The sequence below is a fragment of the Osmerus eperlanus genome, chromosome 17 (genome assembly GCF_963692335.1).
Source record: "Osmerus eperlanus chromosome 17, fOsmEpe2.1, whole genome shotgun sequence".
NCBI classification, from domain to species: Eukaryota; Metazoa; Chordata; class Actinopteri; order Osmeriformes; family Osmeridae; genus Osmerus; species Osmerus eperlanus.
In genome coordinates, this window is record NC_085034.1 from 10,485,346 (window position 1) to 10,507,083 (window position 21,738).

Consider the following 21,738-nt stretch of genomic DNA (forward strand, 5'->3'; position numbering starts at 1 on the left):
TCTTATTCTTCTGTGTTACGCAACGTTAATCAAGCAATAGCTGCAATCGCTGCCCTGTATTGATTAGACCCACGTTTGAATTGTCAGTCTGTCCGCACAGCTAATTTCCCCATGGGGCGAGGCTAATGAAGATGGACTTGGCTTGAGGCTGCCTGATTGAACCCGATGAGATATTCTGCCGAATGAACTCAGACCCTCCACCGCTTCGGCGACGTGTCGTCCATAACCAAATACTCCAGTGAAGGCTGTTTGATTTGCTCTTGATTTGAAGCCAATAGGAATGAGGATGCATGCAATGGACAGTAAATAGTATACTGTATAGTCATCTGATAGCCATTTTTGGATGCGAGCCATCAACCTGTAGGAGGGGAGTGGTTGGGGGGTAGAAGCAGGAGTGTCTTGGACTGACCCCTGGTCGGTTTATGTATGATATTGCTTTCCGGGTTCTGTTGCCTTTTCCTATACTTTTCTCTTTTTTTTTATTGTTAGTCTACAGAGGCCTGTGCAGTAACATTGATTGGGTTTTGTGTTACCCTTATAAGTTGTTACATTTACATTTTACGTTTATGCATTTAGCAGACGCTTTTATCCAAAGCAACTTCCAAAAGACAGTTTTACAAAAGTGCATAGGTCACTGATCATAACAACGAGCCCCAAACATTGCAGGTAGCCAAAACATGAAGCATACATTGTGAAAACGAAATAAGTCCCTAAGGGAAGAACCATAAGAGCATGTAGTTGAACAAGTTACAATTAAACAATTTAACAACATGAACCTCAAAAGTGCAAGGGTGTACCTGTGGGAAAAAAGCAAGCAAAAAATATAGCAAGTACAATAGTTTTAAGTCAGTTACTAACTAACCAAGTTGTTGCCTGGGAAGTTCTGAACAATTTTCCTCACATCTTTATTCTTACTGGCATGTTATTGTAGCTCTAGCTCTGTAGCTGGCTGGTAGGCGTGTTAATGTAGCTCTAGCTCTGTAGCTGGATGGTAGGCGTGTTAATGTAGCTCTAGCTCTGTAGCTGGCTGGTAGGCGTGTTAATGTAGCTCTAGGTGTGTGTGTAGCTGCTCATGGCTTGAAGGATGCTTCCCTAGCTCCTCCCACCCATTGCCTGTGCAGTACTTGACATCGGAGCTCATAGCCTGAGATCAAATAGTCTATTTTCTATGTTCCTTTGCATTTTATGTTTCAGGTATGAACCCTAGGCTGTAATGGAAATGAAATGAAGCAAACAAAAGTTTATTTTGTGCTTTAAATCACAAGTTACTGGATCTGCAGAATACAGTTCCTCAGGGTGGCACTGTTTTCACATTCCTGACTTGATGATAATACAGGTCTGGGCTTCCATTGATCATCAACTCAATTGTTAACACGCACAGACACACACACACACACACACACACACACAAACACACACACAAATACACAGACTGTGCTAAGGGGTTTCCAGATGGAAGCTGATTGAAATATAGGACCAATCAATACCTACACTGGATACACAGTGATTTTTGTCTTCCCTCTCCCTGTCTGATTGATTCCACAACTCTCTCCCTCTTTCCCTGTACATCCTTTCTCTCTCCCTCCCCCTCTCGCTCTCTCTGTACCCCCTCCCTCTCTCTCTTGCTTTCTCTGTAACCCCCCCATGTCTCACTTACTGTATCCCCCCTCCCTTCCTCGCTCTTTCTTTCTCTTGAAGGGATCTCACAGTGTCGAAAAAAGAAAAAAAATAGGGATTCGGGACAAGTGGACAAATGTATTTTCCATGAACATAAACACCTACCTTTTCACACGTAATGGGAGTGACCCTTTAGCAGAGTAACTGTGTTTTGTGTGCGTAGGTGTGGAGCACTACTATGTCAAGCATTGCTGGCCGCCTGCGTCAGAGCCGCATGGCTTAAGGGTTGTAAAACATCTAATTCTAGAAAGGTCTAAGGGGTGCGTTTCATATAAAAACCACCATAAACTGTTTTGGTTAAGTGAGTCATTTCTTTATGGTCGCCCTGTGTGAAAATTTCACAAGAGAACGAGTCGGGAGTCATTTCAGGACAACTGAGAAAGTTCTGGTTGCAGGCCGACTGAGGGTGGGAGGGATAAATTGTCTTATTGTTTTAAGGCTTGGGGAAATAGAAATATCAGGCTTGTTGTGGGGGAGTCTGGTGGGTGGTGTTTGTATGTGGGTCCTTTTATGTACAGGACGTTTGTCCAATCACTTGTTTTAATATTGACCCACTTTTTCCGACACACGCACGTACAAGCTGCTCATAGTCTTCAAAGGTACCACAGGTTTCACCGCACCATCTTCATCCTGCTTACAGTACATCTTTGTGTGCCAACTCAACTACGCTACATAACATAGCCCCTCACCGGAACTACAACCCTATAGGCATGGCCTCACTGATGAGCTGACCTTCAGGATGATCACATGATCGATGATGGACTTCCTGAATCCTGAGGAGAATGGGTATTGGTTATTGATTTCTTCTGCCTGCTTTTAATTATAATTGAGTGGAAATGAAAGAAAATAGTCAGAGGCAGCTATTTGTGTGTGTGTGTGTTTATGAGAGAAGCCAAGTTGCCTAAAGAGCACGATGTGGTATGGACACTGGATTCCAAACAACATCCCAACCAGTCACCTCAGAAATACATTATGCAAATACAGTCTGTGTGACGGAAGCTCAACGACAACTGGTAAAATACAAAAAGTACTGTGATCTGGTACTAAATACTTTCTTTTTGTAGTAGTCCTGTACTTATCAAAAACACCAAGAAGGGAGTTGAGGTCAGTCAGTCACTGTCACCTCTATTCTGAAGTGTTCATTTAATGTGTTTAAATACAAAGTTTGCTGAAAGATTCCAGGTCTGGTCCGTGATATATCTTTATTGCTGTGACGTTTCCTAGTCTTTGGGACTCACAACCCTCTTGATCAATATGCTCCCTTAAAATGATGAAGCCATGTGAAGGGTTAACTTTGTAGCAGGAAGAGGAGACACTGAACATGCGTGCACTGGTAGAGGGGAAGGGACAGCCATATCGCTGAAGTGAAACTTAAGCATACAGTAGAATTTGCAAGCAAGAAAAACGTTTTTTAGCTTTTACATTAACATATAAACAGAAGAACAGATTCAGCAACCACTGAAAAAAGTAAGTAGAAAAATTCACGATTATAAATAATGAACAATTCCATGTATTCCCATTTCCTGTTTTGACAGTTTTACTGACCTAAATCGTTCTTACATGTGTTACAATTCTTACCTACGGTGTGTTAAAATACCAATCAAAAGGCCATGAAGCAAGACAGAATTTGGGTAGCAAAATCAAATCAGAGAGAGCACAATTGCAAGGCAATGCTTTTATGGTTTTACTTTTGGTTTCTCTCTAGACATGGCTTCATGCAGCAGTCTCCTGTCTGAAGATCAGTTCCAGTGTTCTATCTGTCTGGATGTGTTCACAGAACCTGTCACTATTCCATGCGGACACAATTACTGTAAGGCCTGCATCACAAGGCACTGGGATAACAACGATGTGTGTCAGTGTCCACTGTGTCAGAAGAACTTCGGCAGAAAACCTGACATCTTTGTGAACACAATGTTCAGAGATGTTGTCGAGAAATTTAGGATGAATGTCCGAGTTAAATACGAGTCACATTCCAAACCTGGGGATGTGTCCTGTGACGTCTGCACTGGGAGGAAACTCAAGGCCAAGAAGTCCTGTCCTGTCTGTCAGACCTCTTACTGTGAGACTCATCTGGAGCCTCATCAGAGAGTTGCAGCCTTGAAGAAACACAAGCTGATCGACCCTGTGGAGAACCTGGAGGACAGGATGTGTCAGAAGCATGAGAGACCCCTGGAACTGTTCTGCAGGACTGACCAGACGTGTGTGTGTCTCATGTGCGTCACCACAGACCACCAGACGCATGATACTGTTTCTCTAGAGGAGGAATATAGCGAAAGGAAAGCAACGATGCACGAGATACTGGCCGAAATGAATAAGATGATACAGATACGCTCTAGGGAGGTTGAGAAGATCAAACGCTCAGTAGAGACCAGCAAGAGAGATGCACTTGAAGAGATATCAGACAGCATTGAGGTCTTCACTGCTCTGGTCCGGGCCATTGAGAAAAGCCAGGCTGAGCTCATTGAGATGATTGAGGAGAAGCAGAAAGCAGCAGAGAAACAGGCAGATGAGTCCATCAAAGATCTGGAGCAGGAGATCACTGAGCTGAAGAGGAGAAGCACCGAGCTGGACAAATTCTCACACAGTGACGACCACCTCCACCTGCTCCAGAGCATCCCATCCCTGAGCACCCCACAAATGAAAGATTATCCTGAGGTCAGTGTTGATGGGGATCTGTACAAGGGGGCATTGGGAAGAACCATCTCTCAGCTAAAAGACGCACTCAATAAAGAGATGGAGAATATGCCTATAGTCAAGCTGAAGAGGATTCAGCAGTATGCAGTGGATGTGACTCTGGACCCTGATACAGCACATCCCAAACTCCGCCTGTCTGAGGATGGGAAACAAGTGACACATGCAGACCTCTGGAACAATCTTCCTGACAGCCCAGAGAGATTTAACCGGACTCTCGGGGTCCTGGGGATGCAGGACCTCTCAGCCGGGAGGTCCTACTATGAGGTTGAGGTTAAAGGGAAGATTATTTGGGATTTAGGAGTGGCCAGCAAGTCCATCAACAGAAAGTGGACAGTCAGACTTGTGGATAGACCTGAGGATGGATACTGGACTCTGTCTTTGAGGAATGGCAATGAGTACACAGTTAATGCTGCCCCTGGTGTCCTCCTCTCCCTGAGACAGAAGCCCCAGAAGGTGGGGGTGTTTGTGGACTATGAAAGAGGTCTGGTCTCCTTTTATGACGTGGAGGCCAGGTCTCATATCTACTCTTACACTGGCTGCACCTTCAAAGGGAAGTTGTATCCATATTTCAGCCCTAGCTCCAATCATGGTGGCAAAAATGCAGCTCCTCTGATCATATCCCTGTAAAGACTTGTGAAACTGACCTGTTGAATGAACCTACGAATTGTCATTTAATTGTTGGGATGCAGTATTCTATCAATTCACTGATAATTATCTGGGATTACTGACCATTGTATTTTGATGAATATATGTAATGTTATGACAGGATGGTGGTTGTAATGTATAACATTGTTTGAAGTACATGTAGATATACTGTACTTGTGGAGAACAACAGAATATGGATTTCTGCACTCAAGGATCAATGATGGGGTATTGGTTTTTCTAACCATAGTGGATGTCACCCAGAAATCCCTTTCCAGTTGAAAATGACTGCCCCCATGGGGGTCGTTCAGATCCCCTTCTGAACCCTAACACCATGTTTGTGTTGTCGCAGTGAGCTTGCATTTGTCTCCTGATGTATTGAGTGGTCACATTCTGTTGGGATTTTGGGAACATAAAAATCTGTCAAATGTTTGAACACACACTGGACAAATAAAAAAAAAATTGTAACACAAAGGCTGCCTGCATATTCCCATGGATTCACATGTATAGTAGTCACTGTGTTGACACCATTGTAGAGAGTAAGTGACAGTAGGTGTCTGAAGGGAGTGCAAAGTATAAACACTTTTTCTTTCCATTCACCCGGCGCTTTAGCCTTTTTCCAGTCTTTTACATGACGTACTATTCAAACAGTTTCTTTGAATAGTACGTTTGTTTCAGGCTCAAACAAACAAAGGTTTGTACTAGGAAATGGAGATCCAGTCAATGTGATGACTAAAAGACTGAGGGCCTCATGTACCTACATTCGCAAACGTAGCGTTATTAGCGCCATGGCCAACCCGCACATTGCGCACACTGTGATACTTTTACCTCGTATTTACGAAACCTGCAGGTCATCGGGTAATCAGCGCCTTTCTCCGCCAACGTACATTGCGAGCATTTAAACGCGCAATTAAATGGTCCTCCTTCTCTCTTTGTATCATGGATCAGCCACCAAAGTCAAAACAGCGATGACTGTTTGAAGTGATCCTGATGCCAATATTTGTAATGTAGCTGCTGGAATGGAATGTGAACGCTGAGTCGGAGATTCGATGTAATCTTTGATTTCTTCCAGTAACTGTAATATTGCATGGCTGCTTAATCTGTAACGCGTAATGATTTTGTGTTCACTCAACTCAAAAAGTGTGATCCTTGTGGCAAAAATCCTTAGGCCTATGTCTTCGTCTTGCTCGGGTTACGGCTGCCATTTCACCAGGAGGCATATGCGCATCCTGGTTACGGCGGATAATTTTCACTGCAAAATAGAGGTGCGCTTTCACATGCGGTTTTTGTACATACCGCGGAATACATAATTAGGCGCACTTTACGCATCCCCTCCCATCTTTTCATGGGAAACTCACACTTTCCCTTTGACCCTCCTGTGAATGCATATGCATGACACGGAAAAGCGCAATTTGCCATTTTCAGTTCCCGCGACAGGCAGTCTGCGCTTTTACCTCAGTGCGGCATGTTTGTACGTACCTAGCCATGCTTTTACTCACAAATTGCGAAACAAATACGCCTGAACTGGGCGCAAAAGCGTTATTACATGAGGCCCAGGATGTTTAAGCTGACACAAAGATAAGTAAGGCAGCGGGTCCAGTTCAAACGGCAAACTTAAACACAGAGCCATGGGTACATGTGTAACCGGTGTGAATCGGTGAAACTCACTCCTCAGGTATGTAAGAGGCCACCCGCGTCAACAAAGAGCTAGTTTTTCGTTGCCGTAGTTGGTAGTGGTTGCGCTTGGCAGTCCAGAGGTGTCAGGTTCGACTCCCGGCATCGAACGAAGGCCCTGGCGGAGCAAGACCATGTCTCTTACACCTCCGTTACACATGCGGTAACAGCAATTTGTAATGGCAAATTCAGAGATAAGATGTCCTTCAAAAGCTTATTTACATTGTCTGGCTGGCAATGTCTGTCACTGGCACAAGGCCATACCAATGTCACTGCGCTATAAAAATACAACAATCTACTGGGTATGGTATTGTCTTGTCTTCAGACTACCTCGTGAATGAACACTGTGGCTGATGACCTTCATAAGGTCCCATAGACAGACGTAAAAGTAATTGCCGGTTGTGTATTCCTACAATAGGTGGTTGTCTTACAATACAAGAATACATGATTGCAGGGCTCTCAAATTTGATCAAGAGTTTGATGTAGCCTGCAGTAGGGTGTATACATGTGTGTGTATGGTGAGAGTATAGTGCAGGTATGATTGATGTGTGAACAGTAAATGTGTGAGTGAATTGGTAGATGGAGGTACATGTTGAAGTTGTGAATAGATTCTCATATCACTGAGGTGATGGACTGTAATAAAGCTGAGAATCAAAGTTCAATTGTCAGATGATTCACAGCACACTTGCAAAACACTTACTGCTCTAGCCTAGTTGAAAAAATAATTTACTAGTGCCATGTTGACTGAACCCATGTACTGTAAATACTGAGTGTTGACTGACTGGAAAAAGTCTCAGTGGTTTTGCTTTTGGTGTCTATATAGATATAGCTTCTCCTAATGGTCTCCTGTCTGAAGTTCATGTCTTCCAGCAGTGTCGATCTTTTTTATGTGGACACAATTTCTGTAAGGACTGTAATACCAAGCATTGGAATAACAGTGAATCTGTGTCAGTGTCCCGTGTGCAGAAATGCCAACTCTCCTGGTAGTTCCAGAAGTTTCCCTCAGATTGATAGTGGCTCCCTGATTCCTGCTAATTATATACAATATCTCACGTCGAGTGGTGGGGTAGGACCCAAATGCAGGAGAGTCGGCAGGAATTGTCGAACAAAGGGGTTTATTTCTTGAAACAGGAACACAGACGGGGTACTCACGTAACAAGGGTAATGACAAGACAAAGACTGGACACAAAACAGGAACCTAAATACACAGAACCAAACAAGACACAGGTGGACACAATGAAACTAACGAGACAGGTGAAGACAATGACAGACACAGAAACACTAGGGCAGGGAAAAACCAAAACAACAGGGGGTCACGGCTGCAGCCGTGACACAATATCCCGGAAATCTTGTATTTAGTTTTCCTAATAATATTTTTTATCATAAAAAATATAGATATACAAAATATTTTTATTTTTATTATTTTATTGACTGAGTGGAAGAGTAAGAAAGAAAAGCAAACTTTTGTTGGTCGATAGCTTCTTAAGTTTGAGTGAGAAAGGAATCTTTGTTACAGTAGATGAGTAATGCTGGGTACACACCACAGGATAATTGAGCCGATTTCACCCCTTCCGACAATCCTAGGTAATGTCCCGATTATCTTGATGGTTCTACAGATGATCTTATCAGATTTTCCCTTGGTGTGAGGTGTGTTAAGAGTGACCGAACATGCTCGGAAGAATGTCGGAGCCGCCCCGATCACGAATCGTAAATATTCAACATATTTACGATCAGAAATCAGTGTGGGGGGAGCAAAACGGTTAAGTCTAGGATTTTTTTGTCCTCATGTTTGTGGTCTCTCACATTTTGAAAATCTTATAATATTAAAAAAATATTTTAGTGTGTACCCAGCATAAGCCCTTCTATCCACCTCATTCACTTTTATAGAATCCAGCCATGTAAAGGGTTAAGTGTTTCATAATAAATTGGAAGAGGAGGACAAGGAGGAGCAACTTTTTATCGTATCATTCAAGTAAAGCTGAAGGACATGCATTGTCGGTATGCAAGGAACTGCTCCATAGCTCTATAGCCTGTAATCGTAGTTTTTATTTGGATTTGCAGTTCAAGAACAGATTCAACAGCTGTAAAAATACAAACAAGTAAGTAAACATCAGTTTAGTGAGTCAGTAACAGCTCAGTTCTTTTCACGTCATCTAGTTTTCTCAATTTAAAATTTTCTCTGTAGATTGTTCTCACATTTATTCAAAATGTGTTAATGTTTCATATGATGTCAACCAGAATCTGGTAGCAGAATTATAATCAAAGAAACTACTTGTTCCAAGAAATGCTTTATGGTGTTACCTTTGGTCTCTCTAGTTATGGCCTCTCCCTGCAGTCTGCTGTCTGAAGAGCAGTTCCTGTGTTCTATCTGTCTGGATGTGTTTAACGACCCAGTTTCTACTCCATGTGGACACACCTGCTGTAAGGCCTGCATCACAAACTACTGGGATGTCAGTGACGTGTATCAGTGTCCCATGTGTAAGGAAAGGTTCAACAAAAGACCGGACCTTCGTGTCAACACAACCCTCAGAGAGGTTGTGGAGAAATTTAATATGAGTATGATATGGAAAAAGGGTTACCATGCCAAACCTGGAGAAGTGTGCTGTGATGTCTGCACTGGGAGGAAGCTCAAGGCCCTGAAGTCCTGTCTGGTGTGTCAGACCTCCTACTGTGAGACTCACCTGGAGCCTCATCAGAGAGTTGCAACCTTGAAGAAACACAAGCTGATCGACCCTGTGAAGAACCTGGAGGACAGGATGTGTCAGAAGCATGACAAACTGTTAGAACTCTTCTGTAGGACTGACCAGACGTGTGTTTGTCTGATGTGCGTCAAAACGGACCACCAGACTCACGTTGCTGTCCCTTTAGAGGAGGAGAGTAGGAAGAGGAAAGCTAAGATGGCCGTTGTGATGGCCGAAATGAATCAGATGATAAAGATACGCTCTTGGAAGGTGTTAGAGATCAAACACTCATTAGAGATCAGCAGGAGAGATGCACATGAAAATATATCAGACAGCATAGAGGTATTCACTGCTCTGGTGCGCTCCATTGAGAGAAGCCAGGCTGAGCTCATTGAGGTGATTGAGGAGAAGCAGAAAGCAGCAGAGGAACAGGCTGAAGGGTTGATTAAACATCTGGAGCAGGAGATCACTGAGTTGCAGAAGAAAAGCTCTAAACTTGAGAAGCTTTCAAACACTGAGGACCACCTCCACCTGCTCCAGAGCTTCCCATCCCTGAGCACCCCTGAGCACACCAAGGACTGGTCTGAGATCAGTGTCCACAGTTATCAGTATAAGGGAACCCTAGAAACAGCTGTTTCTCAGCTGATGAAGACACTCAATAAAGAGATGGAGAGATTTTTGAAAAATAAGATGAGGAGTATTCAGCAGTATGCAATGGATGTGACTCTGGACCCTGATACAGCTCATCCCAAACTCATCCTGTCTGAGGATGGGAAACAAGTGAAACATGGAAACCTATGGAACAATCTTCCTGACAATCCAGAGAGGTTTAACCGGAGTCTCATTGTCCTGGGAAAGCAGGGCTTCTCCTCAGGGAGGTTCTACTATGAGGTGCAGGTTGAGGGGAAGACTAAGTGGGATCTGGGAGTAGCCAGAGAGACCGTCAACAGGAAGTCAACCGTCACCCTGAACCCTGTGGACGGATACTGGACTCTGTCTTTGAGGAATCAAAATGAGTACACAGCTAATGCTGGCCCTGGTGTCTCCCTGTCCCTGAGACGGAAGCCCCAGAAGGTGGGGGTGTTTGTGGATTGCGCGAAGGGTCTCGTCTCCTTTTATGATGTGGAGGCCAGGTCTCATATCTTCTCTTTCACTGGCTGCACCTTCAAAGGGAAGCTATATCCATTCTTTAATCCATGTCTTAATGATGGTGGTGAAAACTCTGTCCCTCTCATCATATGTCCTGTGACCTCATACAGTATAAACTTTAGAATGGTGTCAGATTAATGTGATATGTCAGATTAACTCATTGAACCAATTCATGTATGCAGTGTAACTGTCTTTGTACAGCAAGACATAGACATGTTTTGAAACCTGATTCAAATTAATATACTGCAACAAGTAGCTGTATTCTATATTGAGGTGAGTTTATGCATCTGGTCTGTCAATCATAACAGCGTTTTAACTGTGTATCTGGTGAAAAGGAACTGGATAGTGTATTATGTATGAAGACTGTATTAGTTAATGATTGGATATTTTATGATACACCTGGTACCAAATGTAATGTGATATGATTAGGGTTTATGAACAGATGTGTTTCTAATGGGGGTCAACACATATTTTCTTGTAGAATGGTTTAGTGATTTTTCCATTAGGCCTATCAGGCTTCCCTGATGATCCATGATCCTCCATTCCACTGTACTATTGGTTGATTTGTTTCTATTCATCAGTAACCTGTTTTGTGCTTTTTCTTACCACTGATAAAAAATATTGAAACATAAACAATGTCAAACCTTACATAATAATATATATATTCTGGAATCTAGCATGCCACATGGCCTCTTTAAGGATAACAAAATGAAAGCAAGTAAAAATATTCCCTTTGGTTCTGGGACTTTGACGTGTCTGTAAGTGATGAAGGTCAGTGAACTATATTTTGGCACCTCTAGCTTACATTTACGTTACATTTATTAATTTAGCAGACGCTTTTATCCAAAGCGACTTCCAAGAGAGAGCTTTACAAATGTGCATAGGTCACTGATCATAACAACGAGATAGCCCCACAACATTGCGGGTAGCCAAAACATGAAGCATACATTGTGAAAAGCAAATAAGTGCCAATGGGAAGAACTATAAGAGCATGTAGTTAACCCTTGTGTTATCTTCGGGACATTCTGACCCATCAGTCATTGTGACCCACCGTCGTATTGCGACAACTTTACCACATACAGAAACAAAGTAAAGCATTTTCTTTTAACCGTTGGGCTTTCTCAGACCCCCTACATTGCAAAGGTTAAAAGAAAATTATTTTTAGTTGTTTTTGTATTGGGTAAAATTGGGTAAACACAACAATGATTCGTTATGAACCTTTGGGTCATGTGACCCGAAGGCAGCACAAGGGTTAAACAAGTTACAATTAAACTTCATGAACCTCAAAAAGTGCAAGAGTGTACCTGTAGAAAAAGCAACAATAATATAATTCACAGCGAGTACAAGAAGTTAAATCAGTTACAACTAACCAACAAGAGCAACAAGTCCCTCAATAAGAGTCATTGTGTTCCTGGAGGAAACTAACATCAGGTCCAGCAAATCATTCTTAAGTACCGTTGTACTCCCAGAACAAGTGTGTCTTAAGCCTTTTCTTGAAGGTGGGGAGACAGTCAGTGTCTCTGATGCAGGTGGGGAGGTGATTCCACCATTGGGGGGCCAGACAGGAGAAGAGCTTGGGTCGGGAGCTTACTGGGATTGCTCTAAGAAAGATTGTGGCATGTGAAGCGAAGGCAGATAGGTACAGAAGAAAAATGATACCTTCTCAATACACTCCTCCATTGGACAGTCTCCATCTCGAAAATGCAAAAATATGTCCCTTTTGTTGAAAAATGTATATTTGTCATGTTGTAGTTTTCTGGTAGTAGGCCTATTCTTACACTTTGAATATGTCTGCAATTAGAAACATGAGATATATCAGATGAGAAATATGTGTTTTCATGAGGGGAAAACACTTCTAAATGAAATTTGAAATGTCAGTCATACCAAAAGTTTACTTACTGATAAACATGTCTCTGTTCATGAAATCAAGTTTCAGGATATTATCTTCCTTCCTCCAAAAAAGTTAGTGTGAGTGAGAGAGCGAGCTAAATGGAGAGGGATATACGTGTCTGTATGTCTCTAACAGTAAAGGGTTAACTTTGTATCAGGAGGGACATACATACGCACTATGACGGAGGAACAGCCTGCTGTTATTTGTCTGGTGTAAAGTTGAAGAAAGTACAGTAGCATAGGGATCTCGATATAAACGATTGCTTAGCTCCGCAAATGTCTTAAAATACAATGTAGCGTCTTTTGTCCCTGTCAACTTGTTTTTGGTTTACAGATTCAGCGAACAAAAAAATACAAACAAGTTAGTCAATCGACTTGCATTAGCGGATCAGTAACGGCTTTATTCTGTTATCGTTTTCAAAATATAAGAACATTGCAAGCAAGGTAGGTTTTTAGTTGTAGTTGATCATTCTTACTACTTGTAACTTAGTCAAGCGATAAACTCCAAGGGGGTTTGCAGTCAGTAATCTACTGTCGTGGTTGTGGAGTGGTGTCACTAACACACGGGCAGCCATGTTAAAGTTTCTAATCTAGGTAGGGGTACCCCCCCCTTTCCAGTAAATAAGAGGTGCGGTCTTGGCTCATTGAACCTAGGATGCTTTTCATAAAGCAAGCCCTAACAACCAAAATGTATCCCAGTAAATATGGCCGTTAGATATGCAGTGTTGAGTGACATTGTTGGGCAAAGTTATGAAGTTCATGATTATAGGTTATAAAATCATTTTAAAAGCCTCTTGTTCCAGGAAATGCTTTATTGTGTTACCTTTGGTCTCTCTAGATATGGCTTCTCCCAGCAGTCTGTTTTCTGAAGAGCAGTTCCGGTGTTGTATCTGTCTGGACCTTTTAACTGAGCCTGTGTCCCTTCCATGTGGACACAACTTCTGCAAGGACTGTATCTCCAGGCACTGGGATAACAATGATCTGTATCAGTGCCCCATGTGTATGAAGGATTTCTACAGAAGACCAAATCTTCAGGTCAACACAATGTTCAGAGATGTTGTCGAGAAATTTAAGATGTTGAACGTTAGAGGGAAAGAGGAGTTCCTTTGCAAACCTGGAGAAATACCCTGTGATGTCTGCACTGGGAGGAAGCTCAAGGCCCTGAAGTCCTGTCTGGTGTGTCAGACCTCCTACTGTGAGACTCACCTGGAGCCTCATCAGAGAGTTGCAACCTTGAAGAAACACAAGCTGATTGACCCTGTGGTGAACCTGGAGGACAGGATGTGTCAGAAGCATGACAAACCTTTAGAAGTCTTCTGTAGGACTGACCAGATGTGTGTTTGTCTGATGTGCATCAACACAGACCACCAGACTCACAATGCTGTTCCTTTAGAGGAGGAATATAGAGAAATTAAGTCTAAACTGGAAGATGTGATGATGGAAATGTATAAGATTATACATATACACTCTAGGAAGATTAAGGACATCAAACACTCATTGGAGATCAGCAGGAGAGATGCACATAAAGAGATATCAGACAGCATAGAGGTATTCACTGCTCTGGTGCGCTCCATTGAGAGAAGCCAGGCTGAGCTCATTGAGGTGATTGAGGAGAAGCAGAAAGCAGCAGAGAAACAGGCTGAAGGGTTGATTAAAGATCTGGAGCAGGAGATCACTGAGTTGCAGAAGAAAAGCTCTAAACTTGAGAAGCTTTCAAACACTGAGGACCACCTCCACCTGCTCCAGAGCTTCCCATCCCTGAGCACCCCTCCACACAGCAAGGACTGGTCTGAGATCAGTGTCCACAGTGATCTTTATGAGGGTACATTGGGAAGAGCTGTTTCTCAGCTGAAGGAGACTCTGGATAAAGAGATGGAGAAGTTTCCTGAAGTCAAGCTGAAGAGGATTCAGCAGTATGCAGTGGATGTGACTCTGGACCCTGATACCGCACATCCCAATCTCATTCTATCTGCGGATGGGAAACAAGTGAGAGATGGAGACAAACGCAATAATCTTTCTGACGGTCCAGAAAGGTTTGACTCATGTATTATTGTCCTGGGAAAACAGTGCTTCTCCTCACTGAGGTTCTACTATGAGGTGCAGGTTGAGGGGAAGACTGATTGGGATTTAGGAGTGGCCAGAGAGTCCATCAACAGGAAGGGGGAGATCACCCTGAGTCCTGGGAATGGATACTGGACTGTGAGTCTTACTGATGGAAATGAGTATGTGGCTGAAGCTGGACCTGGTGTCCTCCTCTCCCTGAGACAGAAGCCCCAGAAGGTGGGGGTGTTTGTGGACTATGAGGAGGGCCTGGTCTCCTTTTATGATGTGGAGGCCAAGTCTCATATCTACTCTTACACTGGCTGCACCTTCAAAGAGAAGCTTTATCCATTCTTTAGCCCTAGTCCTAATAATGGAGGTAAAAACTCTGCCCCACTCATTATATCTCCTGTTAATCCTTAGTTGGCCATGACCTGTATATGGAAATTTAGCACAGTGTTGGTCAGGCTATCCTTCTGACATGGTATGAAAACAGTGTCATTGACGCAGTATTGTATTTGTATTACATATATAATATGTAAAAACATATGTAATACATACATACATATATAATATGTAATACATATATATTTGTGTGGGGATGCACTGAATGTGTGCAATGTAATACTGTAATGTGTCCTGGAGAGATGCACATAAAGAGGACTTCACCTCACTGAGGAGTGGCCAGAGAGCCCATCATCAGGAAGGGGACAATCACAATGATGATGACGCCCTGAGGATGGAGACTGGACTTATAATGATGAACATTTGCACATTAGGGCAAATGCAGACTCTGTAGTCCTCCTCTCCATAAATGAGAAGCCCAGATGGTGGGGGTGTTTGTGGACTATGAGGAGGGTCTGGTCTCCTTTTATTGTGGAGGTCAGGTCTCATAACTACTCTTTCACTGGCTGCACCTCCACTGAGAAACTATTCATTCTTTAACAGTGGAGAAATGGAGTCCTATGGAAGATGTTTTCTAACAATCCAGAAAGGTTTGACTGTTATATTGTTGCCTTGGGAAAGCAGGGCATCCCCTCTGGAAGGATCTACTACTGTCTGAGGTGCAGGTTGAGGGGCAGAGTAACTGGTAGTAGCCAGTGAGTCCATCAACAGGAAGGGGATTATTCCACTGGACCCTGAAGATGGATACTGGACAGTGAGTCTTGAGTAAAGGAGATGAGTGCTTAGCTTAGACCCCCAACCCTGTCTCTGTCTTCCTGAGACACAATATCCAGAAAGTGGGAATGTTTGTGGTCTGGTCTCTTTTTATAATATCTTTTGTACTCTTGCATTGGCTGCACTTTGACAGAGAAGCAATATCTATTCTTTAGCCCTTAATTATGGTGATGGAAACTATGGCCCTCTTATCATACTTTCTGTGATTAAAACCAACCTGGCATAAACACTTTAGGCTAGTACAAGGAGATCATTTTGAAGCAGTACATACGTAATGTCAGTAATGTTTTTAATTTGGTAATGTTATTCTTACATAATTTGAGTAGCCTACTTTATGCAAGGGATGCAATGCACACTGTGTTGAGATTTGAATGGACAGTACATTTTCATTATCCCTAGTGAACTTCATGAACTATTTGTTGTATTAAAAATGTATACACATTTAAAAAAATCAAGCAATTTGTGAAAGCTCCCTATTTCTAACAGTTGACATCAGTGTGATGAGATTGAACTACATCATGTTTCATGTGCACATGGATTGAACTGGGATATAAAAAAGCAAGTACTAAATATAATGAATAGTGTGTAAATATTGAAACTGAGATTGAGACTGTATACCTAGAACTGTATGGGATATATGTGGGTTTGGTGTTAGAGAATTTAACCTTCAATTAGGATTACATTTTTCATCGCATCGCTGTCTGCTTCTCATCCTCACGCCATTCTATCATCTTCAGTACTGTTTTGTTGAATCTTGTATTGTTGGCATGAGCAGCCTCAACATGCTGCAAAACATTTTTTGTTGAGGAATCAATGAATGAGTTCCGTTTGCTCTTTTGACTGTTTTCTCTGTTGAATCTGGCCCTTCAAAGTTGACAAAACATATCAAATAAACACAGTCACTGTGCCTTAGTATTTGGCAAATTTACTATCTCAGTTTTATTATTTGTATGATAGATGTGTGTGTCTTGTTTGTGTTTCAGCAGTATGTCTGTGTATTATATTGAAGCAGAAATGACTTAAGTCTCGCGTCCAAGTTTGATAGACATTTCATAACATGGTCAAAGTGTGGAAATTCCTGTTTTGCTGTCTTATAAATTCCACAGTGTAAGCGTGTTGCTTTTGAGTGTGTATTATGAGTGTGTGTGTGTGTGTGTGTGTGGGGGGGGGGGGGTAACGTGTAGGCTGTACTGTATGCTCTGGGAATACATTGCATTAGTTTTCTTGCATTTTGCAGTCAGTTCATATCCACATTCTATGATGTGTTAGCATACAGTTTGTGTGTGTGTGTGTTTTTATTCATATATGCATAAATGTAGCTTTGAACCCCTCTGCACTGACTGTAAATATCCTTTGATGTTTACATTTGATTTGCATGTTGTGCATGTTGCTTTGTATTCTGACAGGAGCCTTTGATGTCAAGTATGTATACAGTGTACATGTGTGTGGGTGTACATTCACTTGTGTTTTCCACTGCAGGTACATGTGTTTCCTTGTGTGGGTACAGTACGTGTGCTGTCTGCTTCAGAAGCACATGGTAATCTGAGAGAATATTATCTGAGAGAGATGGAGGGAGACTGAGAGAGACGGGGACATAGAGGGGGAAAACGGACGAAGGAAGAGATAAAGAGACACGGTGGGAGAAAGAGAAACAGAGACGGAAGGAGAGAAAGAGAGATGGAGACAGAGAGAGAGAGACATACAGAGAGATGGATGCAAAGAGAGAGACATACAGAGAGATGCATGCAGAGAGAGGGGCGTTTTTTTGGGAAAACGGCAGTGTCAGTTCTGCAGGCTTGTGTAAATCCGCAGGTGGGCTGCAGAATTTTGCATAACTTTACACATACACACTCATGTGCACACTATTTTGCAGACAGTACAGTAGACTAAATAATTCCATTGATGGGCTTCCCCACTCCCACTCTGAACAGATGATACCAAAATACATAATCAAGCGGAGAATAGTCATTGTTTTATTTGTGAAGTGCACAGTATAACACAAGGTCATACTGAACAATGAAATTATTTGGACATGGCAAGCAACAGCTATGTAGACATGAAAAATATTCTCAAATCAGTCTCAAATGAAGACAAGAACAACAAAAATAGCAATGAAACACTTAACTGCAGTTCCAGAGCCCGTAAAGAAGGGGAATATAGACAGTAACAATAGAGTACTACATAGAATCAAAGTGTAAGAGTGCTGATGTGATAGGATGAGTTTCAGTAAGAGATGACTTCTCTCTTTCTCGGGTCAATTTGGTGAACTTCCCCACAGTCATATAAATATATTTGACTTGAGGCCTCTCACTTGAGACAGCCAGGAGACAGTAGCTAGCAGGACCTTGATGGGGTACGATATTGTCATGAATGACCTTTGAAGGATAGAAACTCCATTACCATATGCTGTACCCTAGAAGGAATATTCTACAGTAGCTATCTTTGTGCATGTCCACTCCAATGTATATACAGTTAGGTCCATAAGTATTTGGACATTGACACAATTTTCATCATTTTGGCTCTGTATACCACCACAATGGATTTGAAATGAAACAATCAAAATGTGCTTTAAGTGCAGACTTTCAGCTTTAATTTCAGGGTATTTACATCCAAATCAGGTGAACGGTGTAGGAATTACAACACATTTTATATGTGGCCCCCCCCCCCTTTTTAAGGGACCAAAAATAATTGGACAAACTAACATAATCATAAATCTAATTGTCACTTTTAATACTTGGTTGCAAATCCTTTGCAGTCAATGACAGCCTGAAGTCTGGAACCCATAGACATCACCAGACTCTGGGTTTCATCCCTGGTGATGCTCTGCCAGGCCTCTACTGCAACTGTCTTCAGTTCCTGCTTGTTCTTGGGGCATTTTCCCTTCAGTTTTGTCTTTAGCAAGTGAAATGCATGCTCAATTGGATTTAGGTCAGGTGATTGACTTGGCCATTGCAGAACATTCCACTTCTTTGCCTTAAAAAACGCTTTGGTTGCTTTCGCAGTATGTCCACTGTCCGTTATTGATCTGGCCAACTGTTGTGAAGGGGGTTTTCTTCACCAGGGAAAGAATTCTTTTGTCATCCACCACAGTTGTTTTCCGTGGTCTTCCGGGTCTTTTGGTGTTGCTGAGCTCACCAGTGCGTTCTTTCTTTTTAAGAATGTACCAAACAGTTGATTTGGCCACACCTAATGTTTTTGCTATCTCTCTGATAGGTTTGTTTTGATTTTACAGCCTAACGATGGCTAGCTTCACTGATGGTGACAGCTCTTTGGACTTCATATTGAGAGTTGACAGCAACAGATTCCAAACACAAATACCATACTTGAAATGAACTCTAGACCTTTTATCTGCTCCTTGTCAATGAAATAACAAACTCCCATGAAGGAATAACATACACCTGGCCATGGAACAGCTGAGCAGCCAATTGTCCAATTACTTTTGGTCCCTTAAAAAGGGGGGGGCCACATATCAAATGTGTTGTAATTCCTACACTGTTCACCTGATTTGGATGTAAATACCCTGAAATTAAAGCTGAAAGTCTGCACTTAAAGCACATCTTGATTGTTTCATTTCAAATCCATTGTGGTGGTATACAGAGCCAAAATGATGAAAATGGTGTCAATGTCCAAATATTTATGGACCTAACTGTATGTATCTTCCGAGGCAACCATGTAAATACTATGAATTAAAATGAAGGAACATCAGCACTGCTGGATAAGAAGTTCGAAGTGGATGTCTCATCTAGCCGGTATTGGATTGCACTACATTCTCATGGCGCCGCTTGAAAAAGCCACACTGTAAAGAATATTTTGAACATTTATAGTTGGTTAGGTTACCTGGTGATCTGATACATGAACTATATGAGACCTCAACCATACCTTGATCAGTAGGAACATGATGAAAGCCAGGAACAGAAAGCCTCCGATAGAGCCCCCAATGATGGCAGCCATGGACTTCTCTATTACCAGCTTCCTAATTGTCACTTGAACCTGAAGACCAACGCAAGTATAGTTGAAAGGTTCCAAAAAGTCCTCATATGAAAAAAAGTTTTCTGTTGATGTTTTTTAGGAAGTAACTCTTTTCAAACTTGTAATTTTAAAGAAATATACCATTTCTTTGTATTTAACTTCCAGTGCTTCATATAGATCCTCATCAAATGTCACAGTGGCTTCAGCTGTAATCTTCTCAGATGCACTCTGAAAGAAGGAAAGCAGAGAGCAACCATATGAGTTCAATAGACCTTGCATGGTACTGTTCATTTCACAGATTTGTCTTTATTCGACAAAATTAATGACAGATGTATGTCTTTACACCCCTTTAAAAGAATGCGCATGAATCCAGTAAATGTACACCCACCTGCACATCTTTGATCGTAGCCTCAGCTGTAATCACAATGTCCTTCAGGTCTGTCATGACACAGTGGATGAGATACTTTTCAAATTTCTGAAAAAAAAGAACATATAAATATCCCATACAAACCAATGTTGAAAAACTATGAAAGTAAAAGTACTAACTTTAACTCCTGTATTTGCAGGGGTGCTCCTGTTACATTTGTCCTGTAAACACAGTAATTGAGTTTGATCAAGATTATACAGAAAACATTGCTGTCTTAGGTTGTCTATTTTTTTTGCTCAGTTTTTGTTTTTGACATACCTTGGGTTTGATATGGCTGATCTTGAAGTCAGTGTGATCAGCCTTCACTGTTATGACGATGGAAACGTTCAGAGCGGCGTTGTGATCGTTCTTGCCGTGGAGCTGGAACGACATAAGAAGGTTGAATAGGGATGCAAGATTACAGAGTGGTGTTCAAGTCGATTACATTACAAACATACCTGAAATGTGAAAGTCAGCTGTTTTGTCTCTTCAGTGTCAGTGATTGTCAGCGAGTTTGGTGAAACTTCTCGGGAACAGGATTGTAGCATAAACTTGTTTAAAAATCATGTAAATGTATAATAATGTTCTCATGTTTCTTGAAAACCCTCCACTTTCATTTTGTACTTCAGTTGTTATTAGTTTTATTATTACTCACCCAGTCAGTTGGACCCTTAGCATTCTTTATCCCAAAGTGATACTTCTTGTCATCCAACACTTGGGTGCCTCCATTCTCACTAAAACACAAGACGGATGTGCAGTTTCATAAGTAGCAGTTTGCAATGTCATTTGAAACCCATTTATGAGAGCAATAGAATGGACAGGTCCCTCATTGTAGATAACCACTTGATGTAACAGCTTGACAGAATAATTCAACAGTAAAAGTCAAAAATATGAGACTATTACATGTTTTTAAGTCTCAGTGTGTTTGAGACAAAGTTTTTACTAGATTTATGTGGAACCAAATATTTCAAACCAGGTTAAGTTAGCAATGATGTAAGCCTCTCGTGTTTGTGATTTCTTGTCAGCCAGTTGCCAAATGATGTCGAATTTGACCTGGAGAAACCATATAAACCAACTTTAAATACAGTAGGCCTAGTAAGGGAAATCCAGGTTAGTCTTGAGACATTTGAATTAAAGCGAAAGGACTGTGTCACTTAAGAGTTAGACAAGTAAGACTTAAGATGTATTCATTCATTTAGCAGATGCTTTTCTCCAAAGCATTATTTGAATAATACATATAGTGAGTGCAGCAAATAACAAACAACCAGAAGCACACAGTTCTAACAGTATTTCAATGGTTAGTGCCAAGGAGGAGTCTGTATTTTTACCAGACAGTGCCACATCAATCTCCACTACAATATTGGCCTCCCAGATGCCCAATTACCTGATCATTTCTCCTGAAGACTGGATGTAAGAGACGACACTTCAACTGGGATGTGTCTTGGACCTCACAAACAACAGAACCCCTCGGTTTTTGTGAGTTCTGAGAAACGCATCAAAGTTATTAGGCAGCATTCTACATTTCCTCTATAGAGGTTAGGATCTGAGTTTGTTATAGATGACATTACCTTAAGATAGATGAATTCAACTTAAGCGCTCTTTTGTGACGTGGGTGATTACGTTACTGTTGATCATCTGTCCATCATCGTATAAAGCCCGCCCTGGGCGGGACGAAGTTGGGCTGGCAGCCAGGCTAGAGTTTTGTTGGTGGCCATGATGTTGTGGCCCTCCTCCCCA

General features: G+C 41.8%; 4 protein-coding genes and 2 long non-coding RNA genes across 6 annotated transcripts in view; 4 read left to right on the forward strand and 2 right to left on the reverse strand.

Moving 5' to 3' along the window:
* The window catches only part of anks1b (ankyrin repeat and sterile alpha motif domain containing 1B), a 227,704-nt gene that overhangs the window by 29,725 nt on the left and 176,241 nt on the right, over positions 1 to 21,738 (forward strand).
* On the forward strand, positions 3,016 to 5,455 carry LOC134037461 (E3 ubiquitin-protein ligase TRIM39-like). Its single transcript, XM_062482744.1, has 2 exons — positions 3,016 to 3,144; positions 3,383 to 5,455. The coding sequence occupies exon 2, from the start codon at positions 3,385 to 3,387 to the stop codon at positions 4,996 to 4,998; it is 1,614 nt and encodes a 537-aa protein (XP_062338728.1). The 5' UTR covers positions 3,016 to 3,144; positions 3,383 to 3,384; the 3' UTR covers positions 4,999 to 5,455.
* Positions 8,664 to 11,267, forward strand: LOC134037460 (E3 ubiquitin-protein ligase TRIM39-like). Its single transcript, XM_062482743.1, has 2 exons — positions 8,664 to 8,786; positions 9,004 to 11,267. The coding sequence occupies exon 2, from the start codon at positions 9,006 to 9,008 to the stop codon at positions 10,653 to 10,655; it is 1,650 nt and encodes a 549-aa protein (XP_062338727.1). The 5' UTR covers positions 8,664 to 8,786; positions 9,004 to 9,005; the 3' UTR covers positions 10,656 to 11,267.
* LOC134037459 (E3 ubiquitin-protein ligase TRIM39-like) lies at positions 12,592 to 15,990 on the forward strand. The gene is made up of 2 exons (XM_062482741.1): positions 12,592 to 12,851; positions 13,246 to 15,990. Exon 2 carries the CDS (start codon positions 13,248 to 13,250, stop codon positions 14,868 to 14,870), a length of 1,623 nt encoding a protein of 540 aa, XP_062338725.1. The 5' UTR covers positions 12,592 to 12,851; positions 13,246 to 13,247; the 3' UTR covers positions 14,871 to 15,990.
* LOC134037467 (uncharacterized) lies at positions 20,280 to 20,530 on the reverse strand. The gene is made up of 2 exons (XR_009932526.1): positions 20,460 to 20,530; positions 20,280 to 20,382 (listed from the first exon to the last, which is right to left on the reverse strand). It is a non-coding gene; the product is annotated as an uncharacterized LOC134037467 (long non-coding RNA).
* LOC134037466 (uncharacterized) lies at positions 20,676 to 21,490 on the reverse strand. Its single transcript, XR_009932525.1, has 3 exons — positions 21,386 to 21,490; positions 20,975 to 21,054; positions 20,676 to 20,735 (listed from the first exon to the last, which is right to left on the reverse strand). It is a non-coding gene; the product is annotated as an uncharacterized LOC134037466 (long non-coding RNA).